At 41.9% G+C, this 14618-nt stretch overlaps 1 protein-coding gene across 2 annotated transcripts in view; it reads right to left on the bottom strand.

The window, feature by feature from the left end:
- The window catches only part of deup1 (deuterosome assembly protein 1), an 83035-nt gene extending 69915 nt beyond the window's left edge, over positions 1-13120 (bottom strand). The window contains exons 1-3 of one of the 2 annotated variants that reach the window (XM_062974540.1): positions 13001-13120; positions 10440-10506; positions 4051-4152 (exon numbers count right to left, since the gene is read on the bottom strand). In XM_062974540.1, the coding sequence (XP_062830610.1) occupies positions 4051-4152; positions 10440-10483 (146 nt within the window). In that variant the 5' untranslated portion in view covers positions 10484-10506; positions 13001-13120. The remainder of the gene's footprint in view (positions 1-4050; positions 4153-10439; positions 10507-13000) is intronic. The other variant, XM_016992686.2, reaches the window with a different exon arrangement.
- Positions 13121-14618: the final 1498 nt, after the last annotated feature.

Here is a 14618-nt window from a genome sequence, read left to right as displayed (position 1 = left end):
GCTATTGTATTCCAACTTTTCAGTGGTTTTCCTTTTTAATTCTCAGACATATCTGAAATTTATTCTGAGTATATATTCATCCCTTCTTCCTTACTCTTTTTTAATGAGAAAGATTGACAGTCATATAGTGGATCATTGAAATGTTACCTTTGTATTGCAACTGTACACCTTTAATATATATTAATATAGTAATATATTAATATTTATATATATCCGAGAAGACCACCTCAGAAAATCACACCTTGTTTTTTAAAAGGATATTTGGAAAAGGAATTGGATGTAGATCCAGGAAATCACAGGTGTATCTGTGTATTTGAATCCAACCATGGTTTCTTTGGGGAATTTCGAATGGGGTTCTTAAATCATGTATTCGAGGTTTGTGTGTTAATACTAGCTTGTCTTAGCAGTTGTTTATCATTATGTCAGTAACCTGGCTTTCTACTAGCATGTGTCTACACTATAGAATTAATGCAGTTTGAAAACCCCTGTAACTGACATGGCTCAATCCTTTATGCAACAGAGACAGCTTTGATTGCCTTAGTGGATGACCTACATAGAGAGTTAGACAGGGGAAGTGTGTCCCTGTTGGTTCTCCTGGATCTCTGAGTGGCTTTCGATACCAATGACCATGGTATCCTCCTGGACCGTCTTGCTGGGATGGGACTGGGAGGCACTGTTTTACAGTGGCTCCATTCCTTCCTGGAGGGCCATACCCAGAAGATGGTGCTGGGGGACTCCTGTTCAAAGCCCTGGCCATTGTCCTGTGGGGTTCCTCAGGGTTCTGTTTTGTCCCCCATGCTGTTTAACATATGCATGAAACCGCTGGGAGAGGTCACCCTGAGTTTTGGAGTGTGGTGCCACTGATATGCAGATGACACCCAATTCTAATACTCCTTCCCACCTAAAGCCAAGGAAACTGTCCTGACCCTAAACCAATGTCTGTCATCAGTAATAGGCTGGATGAGGGCAAACAAATTGAAACTTAATCCAGACAAGACAGAAGTACTCCTTGTCAGTTGGAAGGTAATTCAGAGAATAGAGATTCAGTCTATGCTGGATAGGGTTACACTTCTCCTGAAGACACAGGTCTGCAGTTTGGGGGTCCTCTTGGGCAGTGTTGAATTTGGAGGCCCAGTTGTTGTCGATGGCCAGGAGGGCCTTTGCACAATTAAAACTTGTGTGCCAACTGCACCCGTTTCTTGAGAAGCAAGATCTGGCCATGGTGGTACATGCCGTTACATCTTGTCTGGATTACTATAATTTGCTCTATGTGAGACTACCTTCCAAGAGTGTTCAGAAACTTCAGCTGGTTCAAAGAACTGCAGACAGATTGTTAACTTGGGCTGGCTACAGGGAGTAGAAACCCCTGTAGCTGCAGCTCCCCTTGACTTAAATTCCTTGCCCAGGGAAGCCAGAATGGTGGCAGGCTAAAACCTTTTTATTCAGGCATGCTTCAAAGAAGGTTTTTAAGAACAAGTCAGGGGGTGTTGTGGTTTTTAGTTTTGAATAAATTTGTATGGGTTTAAACTTTTTAGTACCAATCTATATATATAAAAAGGTTCTGGCATTTTTACCTAAAAGTAAACAACAAAACTAAACAACCCAGAACCACGAATCTTGGCAACACAACCCACAGTCCTCCCTGCTAGGTTCCGACAACACAACCAAAACTCCAACTCACTTCCATGGCCCAAAAAAGCCGAAAAACATGAAAAAACTATCTGCGCATGTGCGGGGCAGGACGCAGCGCGCGAGCCTCACGCGCCCCACCCCCTCCTCCATGCTCACATGCTCACTCGCCTGCTGCCGCGGGCGCCACCATCATTGCCACCATACCCCACAGAGCACCGCGCGCCTTCCCGCCACTTCCCTGCGTGCACCGAACTGGGAGGGGGAGGGAAGGAGGGGCGGCCCCAGGAAAGAGAGAGGACAGTGAAAGCGGTGGTTTCCTTTCAGGGGAATGTGGAGGAGACCATGCGCTACCTCCTGAGGCTTGGGTTGGGATGGGCTGCCGAAAGCAAGGTGGGTTTGCAGACTGCGACTCTCGCGACCCTGTGGGGGAGGGGGGAGGGAGGGAAGGGGGTGGCTGGCCAGATGGCAGGCGAGGAAAGGCAGTGCACGCGCGTGGGGAGATTTAAAAAGGCCGCGCGGCCACCACCCTAACCACCGTCCGCTTGGTTGCGGAAAGCAGAGCTCACCACCCTAAGGAAGGGAAGGAAGGTGCGTGGTGGGGACGAATAGAATCATAGAATCATAGAATTAGGAGAGACCCCTAAAGGCCATCCACTCCAACCCCTTTCTACCATGGAGGACACAATCCAAGCACTCCCAACAGATGGCCATCCAGCCTCTTAATAATAATAATATTAATAATATCATAGAATCCTAAGGTTTGGAGAGACCCCTAAGGACCATCCAGTTCAACTTCCTTCTACCATGCAGGAGGACACAATCCAAGCACTCCTGAGAGATGGCTATCCAATATCTGCACAATAATAATAATAACAATAATAATAATAGAATCATAGAGTTAGAAGAGACCCCTAAAGGCCATCCAGTCCAACCCCTTTCTGCCATGGAGGGGACAATCCAAGCACTCCCAACAGATGGCCATCCAGCCTCTAAATAATAATAATAATAATAATAATAATAATAATAATAAATAATAACAATATCATAGAATCCTAAGGTTTGGAGAGACCCCTAAGGATCATCCAGTTCAACTTCCTTCTACCAATCCAAACACTCTTGACAGATGGCCATCCAGCCTCTCCATAATAATAATGATGATGATGATGATGATGATAATAATAATAATAATAATACAACCATACAATCCAATAGTTTGGAGAGACCCCAAAGGGTCATCCAGTCCAACCCTTCTACCATGCAGGACACAATCCAAGCAGTCTTGAGAGATGGCCATCCAGCCTCTACATACGCCACAGCAACGTGTTGCCGGGCACAGCTAGTGATATTTAATTCTGTTTTAGTGTTTGTATATTTGTAGATTTTAAACAGCATTGAAATACTTTTAATGTCAGCCTCTTTGAGTCTCCTTGTGGAGAGAAAAAGCGGGTATAATAATAATAATAATAAGCAGAAGCAGAAGAAGAAGAAGAAGAAGAAGAAGAAGAAGAAGAAGAAGAAGAAATAATCTCCAGCTCTTCCAACATGATTCAGTCTGGTTGTCATCCTCTGATTGTTCTGAACTGGGATTTTGTTTCACCTAACTCTTCTATTATATGCAATACTACATAGTTTAAAGCCTCTACATTTATGGTAACAGAAAGATCAAACTAGGAACACCTTTTAAAAAAAGTCAGGAAGCACCACAGGGGGCATTGTGGAGATGTATGCTGACCAAAGTGCTACTGGACAAAAAGATAGTGACTTTTAAATACATCTTTGCCTGCACATTTGACCCCTTGGTTTATGAGAACTCATGTATTTTTTAACCAAAAGCAGTCATCAGGGCTCTGGATTCTAAATGAAACTGGTTCTGAAAAAGGTTTCACATGTGCTATCTCCTTCAGGGAAAATTGCTTTCCACATAGCTAACATGGAACAGCATCACAGTATTATTAGTGTGCTGGACCAGGAATGGATAGAATAAGGTAATAAGAGGCTGTCAGGAGTACTATGATTGGGTGTTCCAGAATTAGACTAGATAACCTTTGTGGTCTCATCCAACTCTCTGATTCTATGTTTCCCAAAGAAGGACTCTGTCACCTAGTAATATCCAAGGCCCTTGGGTGCCACTACCAAAATAAAGCAGTAGGAAACAATGCAGTTTTGCTGGCTTGAACTATATTAATCCACTTTTAACTACCATGGCAGTATTTGGTGGAGTTCTGGACTTTTAAGTTTAGTGAGGCCCAAGAATTCTCTGGCTCCAGAACCGTAAATTCCAGGATTTGCCAAGCAGCTAAAAGTTTTCTAGGCCAAAGGGGTTTCACCTGGGCCCACAAGCCCTCCTGTGCTTGGAGAAGAGACTGAACTGCTGTCAGCTTAATGGATACCGAACCATTTGTCAGCTTGCCCAGGCACCTTTGCCTTCCCCAGATGGCGACCGCCTGCTTGCCACCAGGTTTATGTCTCAACTGTCTGGGCCTCCGGATTAACAGCCTTGACACCGTCTGTCGGAGAGCTCTGCAATTAAGAACAGCGTGAAACGGTACACTGTGACTTTGCATCAAACCTCTTTGGCATCTTTTTCTTGGCGCTTCTGGGCTACACTTTCAACCATCACAGCAGGACTAGATTTGCGCACCAGGTCAGATGGCAAGCTGTGCAGAGCCAGGACCGGCTGTGAAAATCTGACAGCACAAAATGGTTAAAGGGAAATGAATTAAAGCAGCCAAGTATGCTGAGGTAAAGGTGGGAGACAAAAAATAAAGTGTCCTTTCTGTCTGCACATCTCAAGGAATAATTTTCCTGTAGTGGAAAACTACCCAAGGGTGAGAGCTGAAAATGGCTCTGGTTTGTTGCAGTAGTTTCCATACACTTTTTATTTGAATCCCTTCCACTTTTCATTTAGACCTTCATAAAAGAGGTTAAGGAGGGAATGGTCAGTGGTGAAGAACATTTGCTCAGATTCATCCATTTTTGTGAAAGATGCCGCATTTTTTTTTGAAAGATGCCGCATGGCCTAATGCTATAACCATTACCTTCTTGCAGTTTGACACGACTTTAACTGATGTAACTCCCAAGATTCCACAGCATTAAGCCATGGCAGTTTAAGTAGTGTCAAACTGCATTATTTCTATAGTGTAGATGTACCCTGGGTCTTTGTGATCAATCAGCCTGTCCTGTCCTGTTGCATATGTCATGTGTGTATGCTAACAAACCTCAGAAAAGGCAATAAGAACAATTAATGCAAAAATAGGAGCTTTACATAAACTATATATTTTGTGCCGACCTATTGATGTGAATCAGGCTTTCAAGCTTATGCTTACACCACAAAACAAATGTAGAAGTAAGTTGGATATTGCCCCGGATTTACACATTCACCTGTCAGACATAAAGCCCAGTTTACAAACTAAATTAAGTACAAAAATGAAACAAATTCATTCATCACTTTAGGTGCAAATCCAATATTTTCCTATACCAAAAAAAGGTTTGTGGATATATTTAAAAAAATTTTTCCTTCTATTTCCATACCTACTACATTATACAAAACACTATAGATGAAAGAAGGAAGTACTTTGTGGGTTCAAAAATCTTTGGGACAGAGTTAGGGTTCCATAGGAAGAAAAAGTCTTCTGAAGAGTTCCATGACCAAAAATGTTTGGGAACCGCTCATCTAAAAGGTCTCATGATTCCTATTCTTTGTTTAGAGACAGAGCACATACCTTGCATACTCAAGGTCCCAGGTTAAATCACTGGTATCTCCCACTAAAAATGAACTGAACAACTAATGATATACTTGAAATTATAGAAATTGTTGCCAGTCAGAGTAGGCAATCTCGAGCTGGACAGACAAATGATAAGAACTGATCAAAAATCGCTTCCCATTTCTTCAGAAGACTCTTAAGGGTCTTTGAAAAGCTGGCAAGAAAATGGGCAGAAAGGAATACTGCAAACGGTCAGGAGCTGCAAATGTCTGGCACACTTCTTTCTGGTAATGATTAGAACATCTAGGAATCTTTGACTTGCATCTCTGCACCCTCTATATAAACCTAATTTTGTGTACATTGACCTGGGAATAATTATCACTAAGATCATTTGGACCTATAGTACTTCTGCCTAGACATGCACAGAAAGAGAAAATAAAACAAAACTTCAAGTATGTCAGTGGCTTAACCTTCACCTATTTTAGAAAAAATCTTCAGACGTGAGGAAATGTCTTCTTTATAATATACATATTCCAATTGTTTTAGGGCTTCTGAAGGGCTCTAATTAGGTAATGATTAAAAAAAACCCTCTTCTCAACAGGATTCTTTTGACGAGGTGAGAGTTTTACAGTGCAATTTCCAGATCATAACATTTCGCAATTAGGAAGGTTATGCGTGCTTCAAATTTTAAACAAAAGAAGCATTTTCTGCTTTGACAAGGCTTGAAATGTAATTTCAAGAAGAAATGTGGGTCAATTAGGGATGCACTCTTCATTAAAAGCAGTCACATAACTGCTTCATGGTTTGCCTAATAAATGAAATCTTAAACTCATCAGAGTCATTGTGGTTACAATTAAGAGTTTCGTTTCACTTATCTGTTTGAAAAAGTGGCATGCTGTGCTTTCCTTCTAAACCCGCCATCCTAAAGGGACTGCTTGAGATACTTCACATTCTCTACTCATTTTTTTTTATTTCGCTTTTATCGCAGACAGTAACTAATGCTATACAATGCCACTGAGGTTAAGAAATCTGCAGTACACAGAGGAGGTGAAAATCCACAGGCGATATAACTTTGCATATTTGATTTTATCCAACCTACATTCTTAGACTACAAAAAGGCTTTTGAATACTCCATCCTGAATGGTCATCAAGGACCATAATTACTTTAGGATTTGGGGGGGGGGGGGGAGGAATGCTTCTACAATCCCGCACAATCCCCAAATCAACTCAAATATTATACATTCTTGTAGAAGTCTATAAAATGTAGTTAAAAATTGACCAAAAAATCTGGTTTGACTTATCTGGGTCAATGTGAGTACTGTACTTTTACTTTTATCAAAAAAAAGAACCACTTTCTCCTTAAAATAGTTAAAGGCCTTATTGAATGCCTAGGTGGGGAAAAGGTGGTGGTCAGGGAGAGCTGGCATTTTCCCTTCTCTGTGGAAAGAACCTTGACTTATCCACAACTCACAGGTCATATCAAAATCCATAATTGGAGCCAAAATCTTTCCCTTGAATTATACACAAGTATACATAGCACTAGATGCGGATTCTGGGTTCTGCAGTTTAAAAAGCTAATACTTCCAGGTTCTAATTTATCAGTATAAAATCACAGTTCAAAAGTAAGACTATCAGGCATATCAATGTTCAAATCACCTATGAACATATTGGTTGGACTTTTGTTGGAGCACTATATCTCTGTAAGAATAAGCATCTTTCAAAAGTCAATGAGAGTCTAGGCTGAATCAATAGTGTCTACTGGATCAAGGGAAGTCATCATCATTATAATCAACAACAACAACAACAACAACAAAAACAACAACATTTTATTATGGCCCAAAGACTCTTATTGCACTGTAAGTGTACAAGGTATGCAAGTTAATGAGATTAACAACATCCAGTTGATGAAACACACAAATGGGTAACATTTACACCAGTTAAAAACTACTTAAAATACATGTTGGTTAAGAACATAGGTAAAAGACTTCAAGAAGTGCCAACATGTTTCAGTCTGTGTCTAAAATTGAGAAATGTCTAATCCTGGCTACTAGATCAAGAGAAGTCATAGTGCCACTCTATTCTGCTCTGGTCAGACCTCATCTGGAAGTCTGTGTCCAGTTCTGAGCGCCACAATCCAAGAAGAATATTGACAAGCTAGAAGGTATCCAGAGAAGGGCAACCAAAATGATCCAAGGTTTGGGAGCCAAGACCTATGAGGAATGGTTCGGGGAGCTGTCTATGTTTAGTTTGGAGAATATAAGGTTGAGACGGGACATTATAGACCTGTACAATATCTGAAAGGATGTCACACTGAAACTGTGCTCCTCCAGGTGTTTTGGACTACAGTTCCCAGAAATCTCAGCCAGTTTACCAGCTGTTAGGAATTGTGGATGAGCACAGTTTGAGAAACTCTGCTCTAGAGAACAGGATTAAAATTGCAGGAAAAGAGATTCCACCTAAACATTAGGAAAATTTCCAGTAGTTAGAGCTGTTTGACACTGGAATATTCTACTCTGGAGTGCAGTGACGTCTTCTCTGGAGGGTTTTCATGAGAGGCTGGATGGCCATCTGTTAGGTGTGCTTTGATTCTGTGCCACTGTACGGTTGGACTGAATGGCCCTTGTGGTCTCTCCCATCTCTACAAGTTGAAGTTGTGTAAGTACCGTCCAAAACACAGAAAATAATAAATAAAAAACAGTCTAGTCAACCTTAAATCAGTTCAGTTGCAGGTCTAGATAAATTGCATCCTGAAAAATTGAAGGAACTCACTGAGCTAAGCTCTGGACCACCGACCATCATCTTTGAGAAATTTTTGAAGAACAGGTGGCAGGTGAATGGGACTTGTAATTTTAGAACTACATTTCCCATGATTGCATAGCACCGAGCCAAGGCAGTTAAAGTGATGTCAAACTGCATTAATTCTACAGTGTAGATGCATCCTAGGTGTGCCAAATGCACACAAACCTGAGGTTGTACATTAGGCATTGATAAACTGTGGCCCTCCAGCTATTGTGGGATCACAAATCCCAACATCGCAGACTACTGGTTGTGGTGTTTGGGTTAGTGCAATTTGCAATCCAAAACCATTGCCAGAATAAATGAAACAAATATGGTTCCCCCTCCTCCATCCTTTTGTAGAGAACTGCAGGTTCTTTGCCTTATTTCTCCAAATGTATTTAACTTGCGTTCTTTCAAGTTCATCATTTTAGTTTCCTAGGTGGCAAAAAACAGTAATATCTAGCAAGCAGATCAACACCAGCACTCTCCATAAAAATATGTTAAGCTCTCAGGAAATTTATATTACACATGGCTTTATAAATTTTTTATACATGTATTATGTAAAAGTAGCTTATTCGGTTACATTCCTTGTGGAAGTTCATCACATACATAAACTGTGAGTTGTGGGAAGAAGCAAGTAAGAAATTAAATTTATTATTATATTATTATTATTTCCACTCTAGGTACATTATCTTTCATAGATATCTATGCATAGAATTTCTTAGGAGGAACATTTCTTATACTTATGATGCACATAGTACTTACAGTAGATGGAAATGGTATTTGAAGTACATTTTAATAGTAAGGAATATAATCTTACACAATATTTGCAGCCCATAAGTATAATATATCTCATGTTGAGCACTTATATATATACAGTGTTCCCTCACTTATCGCGGGGGTTACGTTCCAGGACCACCCGCAATAAGTGAAATTCCACTAAGTAGGGGCAATATATTTATTTCAATATTTACATATTATATTAGTAGTTAGGTGGCCTTTCTCCCCTTTGGAAACCTTTTTCCTGCGCTTCTTTCTCTCTGGCGCCTGCCAGATTCCCTTTTGTGCATGTGCCTCCCTCTCGTCAGCATCCAGAGTGACCAGGCTGGACGCTGATGAGAGGGAGGGCACATGCACAAAAGGCAAACTGGCACCTTTTGCGCATGTGCATCTCTCAGAAAAAAACCGCGAAGCAGTGAGGGAGCAAAAAGCGAACCGAACCATAAAGTAGGGAGGCAGCACTGTATTTAAATACGGTATTTGGTAGCATTTCAGCTTATCCAACTCACACATTGATTCAGCATAGTTTAATCACCATGGAAGGAGCCCCCAGTGGCGCAATGGGTTAAACCCTTGTGCCTGTAAAACTGCTGACCAAAAGGTCAGCAGTTTGAATCTGGCGAATGGGGTGAGCTCATTCTGTCAGCTCCAGCTCCCTATGCAGAGACATGAGAGAAGCCACCCACAGGATGATAAAGCATCAAACATCTTGGTGTTGCCTGTGCAACATCCTTGTAGATGGCCAATACTCTCACACCAGAAGTGACTAGCAGTTTTTCAAATTCGCTCTTGACATGAAAAAAAATCACCATGGAGCAATGGATTCAAACTAAAGGAAAAGAGATTCCACCTAAACATTAGGAAGATGTTCCTAACAGTAAAAGTTGTTGGTCAGTGGAAAATGCTCCCTTGGAGTGTAGTGGAGTCTCCTTCTCTGGAGGTTTTTAAGCAGAGGTTGAATGGCCATCCATCGGAGATACTTTGATTGTGCTTTTCCTGCATGGCAGGGGATTGGACTGGATGGCCTGTGTGGTCTCTTCCAACTATATTATTCCATGATTCTATGATTCTATTCCTGCATGGAAGAATGCATTTGACTGGATGATGGCCCCTGGCGTCTGTTCCAACTCTGTGATTCTGTTTGCCATTTTTTTCCTTATCTCATTTGTTTTGGCTGACTATACCTAGACGCAGAGCCCCATCTTGCACATTTTAATGTGTCTGTCTTTTACACAAATACCTTTTAAAATATTTGATTTCTAATATGTTAAAGCCTAAATGCATCCTTAAAATATTATTAATGGCACCTTTTTATGGATATCCCACGACACAGGGTTATCACTTCTTAATAGCATTTAGTATATGAGCGTATGTACTATCAAAGAACAACCAAGAGATTACTGATCATGGCATTTTTAAAATTTTGCTACCAACCCACTTGAAAAGGAGTTACACAAGCCAGTTTAATCCTTATTACCAAAACAGGGATCCAGTAACACATTTCTTTAAAATGCCAACAGCAAGGCAACCTCGTAATCAACCTACCTAGCTACCCTTTCTTCCTGCAGTGCCTCTGTCTTCTTCTCCATGTTAGTATTGGCATTTATCCGACCTGTTAAACAGAGAGAGGCAGTTGTCTTTCCCTTTTAATTTAGATATAGATTTGCAATTATGAGAAGATATTCAGAGAAGCATTCTCAAGACTTGTTATATACTTTGCCATAGGGCATGTGAGAAAGAAGGTAGAAGAATGCCTTTGAGCATAGGAAGGATTTCCTTCAGACAGTCTGTGAGCTGTTTTGAGTCTCTTTTGTGAGAGAAAGCAAGGTATAAAATACGTATTATAATAATAGTAAGAAAACATGAATGTCTCTGGGCAGTCTGAGGGAAGAAAGAAGGTGGGAAACTAGTGCCTCCGAGCATAAGAAGAAAGCTTTACTTCATTGCTCATAAGAGGTCAATGAATAAAAATGAATGGATTTTATTATGGTGTCAGACCAGAATCAATGAGAAAGGAAGTGGGAAACGCAAATGCCTCCTCACACAGGCTCTAGGACCTTTCCCCACTGGGAGAGGGGAGGTATTAAAACAGTGCCTCTAATCATTGTAAGAAGGCTTTTGGATGCTTCTGACAGTTCAGTGAGAATGGAAGTGGGAAAATGTGTCTGCCTCTGTACACAGACTAAGGGGTCTTTCCTTCAGTACACGTCTCTGTGGCACTGGAAGAAAGGATGTAGGAAAAGAGTACCTTTGGCATAGGAAGAAAACTTATCTTCATTGGGTTGCTGTGAGTTTTCCGGGTTGTATGCACATGTTCCAGAAACATTCACCCACATCTATGGCAGAGGTGGGTGAATGCTTCTGGAACATGTGCATACAGCCTGGAAAACTGGGTTTATATATCTGCAGAAAGTCCAGGTTTGGAGAAAGAACTCTCCCAACAACATTCACACTTGCCTCAAACAGACAAGAGTTCTTTCTCCCACCCCAGATATATAAACTTCACTTGCCTAGTTTCCAACAGACCTCACAACCTCTGAGGATGCCTGCCATAGATGTGGGTGAAACGTCAGGAGAGAATGCTTCTGGAACATGGCTATACAGCCCAGAAAATTCATAGCAACCCAGTGATTCTGACCATGAAAGCCTTCAACAACACTTTTCTTCATTGTTCATTATAAGTCAGTGAGAAAGAAGGTGGGCAAAAGTGAGTAGTTCTGCATCTAGGTTGAAGGCTCTTTTCTTCAGTACTTGTAGCTCTGAGATAAAAAAATATAGGAAATGAGTGCCTTTGAGTATAGGAAGAGGGCTTCCAGAAGCTTTTGACAGAGTAATGAAAAGGGAGGTTGGAAAAAGTGAGTGTCTCTTCATGCAAGCGGATAGGCTTTTCATTCAGTACCCTGCTCTGCAGCATTGGGAGAAAGAAGACAGGAAACGAGTGAGAAGACTCTTCTTCAGATGCGCTCCACAGATCAGTGAGATGGGAAGTGGGGAAATGTGAGTGACTGCGCATAAACTGAAGGGTCTTTCTGGGTTTTTTTTTATCAGTAGATCAAAAAAGAGTACTTCTGAGCACAGTAAGAAGGCTTTCAAATACAGTAGAGTCTCACTTATCCAACACTCGCTTATTCAACATTCTGGATTATCCAACACATTTTTGTAGTCAATGTTTTCAATACATCATGATATTTTGGTACTAAACTTGTAAATACAGTAATTACTACATAGCATTACTGCGTATTGAACTACTTTTTCTGTCAAATTTGTTGTATAACATGTTTTGGTGCTTAATTTGTAAAATCATAACCTAATTTGATGTTCAATAGGCTTCTCCTTAATCTCTCCTTATTATCCAACATATTCGCTTATCCAACGTTCTGTCGGCCCGTTTATGTTGGATAAGTGAGACTCTACTGTACCTTTGACATCTACACTGCCACATATAATCCGGTTTCTCAGTCCAGATCATCTACTTTGAAATGGATTATATGGCAGTGTGGACTCAGATAACCCAGTTCAAAGCAGATATTGTGGATTGTCTGCCTTGATATTCTGGGTTATATGGCTGTGTGGAAGGGCCCTGTATCCACACAGCCATATAATCCAATTCATTGTGGATTTTACACAGCGGTGTGGAAGGGGCCGTAGACTCATATAATCAGGCTGGATCTGCACTGCCATATAATCCAGTTGCTGAATTCCAGGTGACCTGCTTTGGACTGGATTATATGGCAGTTTAGACTCATGTAATCCAGTTCAAAGCAGATTATGGATCCTTCCACACAGTTGTATAAAATTCACATTGAACTGGATTATATGGCAGTGCGGATTTATCTGCTTTGTGGATTATTGTGGATTATCTGCCTTGATATTTTCGGGTTAGATGGCTGTGTGGAAGGGCCCAGTGTAGATTAGTAGTCAGGAGAGAATACTTCTGGAACATGGACACACAGCCCGAAAGACATACAACAACCCTATTGATCCCGGCCATGAAAGCCTTCGACAACACATTTCTTTCAGTACTCTGTTGCAACTGGGAGGCAGGAAGAGTGCCTCTGAGCATAGGAAGAGATTCTTTGGAGCGGGGGGGGGGGGAAGGTGGTTACCTGGTTGGGCTTCGAGGGGCCTCTCCTCCCCGCCCTTCCGTGGCCCTTCCGTGGGGCTCCCTGCGGCTCTGCTCTTTCCCCAGCGAGGGGCAAGGGGCCTCTCCCCTCCCTCCCTCCCTCCCTCCCTCCCCGGTCCCTCCCCTCCCTGCTGCCCTTTGCTTGCTTCCCGCCGCCGAAGCCGCCTTTCCCGCGGCGGCAATTGGGGGCGGGGCTTGCGGGCGTCTCCCGTTGCCACGGCAACCCTGCGGCCTAGTGGGCAGACTTAACTTGCCAAGCCTAGTAGGCCGCGCTCTCTCTTTCTCTCCTAATTGGCTTTGCAGCCCACAACTTCAGCCCTCCTCCAGGTGCTTTGGACTTCAACTCCCACAATTCCTATCAGCCGGTAGGCTGTTAGGAATTGTGGGAGTTGAAGTCCAAAGCACCTGGAGGGCCCAAAGTGAGTCCATACACAGAAGCACTTCCATTTATTTCCTCACCTCCTTTCTCACAGTGCCTATTAAGAACACCTGAAGGAAAAACTTCTTCCTATGCTCAGACGCACTCTTTGACAAGCCACCTCTTCTCCAACCCAAACCTGTCAGAAATGTCATCCACCCATAATCTAATCACTGGTACCTTTTATGTGTTTTTAATGTAATTTTTTATCCTGTATTGTTGTTTTAATTGATATATTGCATTACTGTTTTATCTGTTTTATATTGTGATTGTATTATGTTGCTTATATCTTGTCCTTATGTTGTTTGGGCCTCTGCCCCATGTAAGCCACCCCGAGTCCCCACGGGGAGATGGTGGCGGGGTATAAATAAAGTTTTATTATTATTATTATTATTATTATTATTATTATTATTATTATTAACTGTGTGTATTTATATATGTAAGGGCTCTGATGGAGCCTCCAATGGCTCAGTGTGTTAAAGGGTTGAGCTTCCGAACTTATTTATTTATTTATTTATTTTATTTCATCATTTCTATCCCGCCCTTCTCACCTGAAGGGACTCAGGGCAGCTTACAAAACTGGCAGAATTCGATGCCAATATACAACAATACAAAAGAATAAAACATAAGCAATTAAAAACAGATTTAAAATAATGCAAAATACTTGAGCCATTCATCCACGAAACCTTGTACACAAACCTTAATCCAGACCGAGTCGAAGCCAAGGAAACGTATTCTTTGAACGCTTGCTCGCATAGCCAGGTCTTCACTTTCTTTCTAAAACTCAAAAGGGATGGAGACCGAAAGGTCCCAGGTTCAAATCCGGGGAGCGGAGTGAGCACCCGCTGTTAGCTCCAGCTTCTGCCAACAAAGCAGTTCGAAAACATGCCAATGTGAGTAGATCAATAGGTACCACTCCAGCGGGAAGGTAACGGCACTCCATGCAGTCATGCCGGCCACATGACCTTGGAGGTGTCTACGGACAACGCCGGCTCTTCGGCTTAGAAATTGAGATGAGCACCAATCCCCAGAGTCGGACACGACTGGACTTAACGTCAGGGGAAACCTTTATTTTACTAAAGGCTCCAATATGGTTCAGTGAATCTGGATCCATTATGGCTATCTTCAGATACTGATGGGGATTGGCCCTGGAGGATGATTGGCATTGCCGACTTTAGGATCC

Source organism: Anolis carolinensis, chromosome 3, assembly GCF_035594765.1.
Source record: "Anolis carolinensis isolate JA03-04 chromosome 3, rAnoCar3.1.pri, whole genome shotgun sequence".
Taxonomy (NCBI): domain Eukaryota; kingdom Metazoa; phylum Chordata; class Lepidosauria; order Squamata; family Dactyloidae; genus Anolis; species Anolis carolinensis.
Note: the sequence above shows the minus strand (reverse complement) of the source record. Positions and strands in the feature narration are given on the sequence as shown.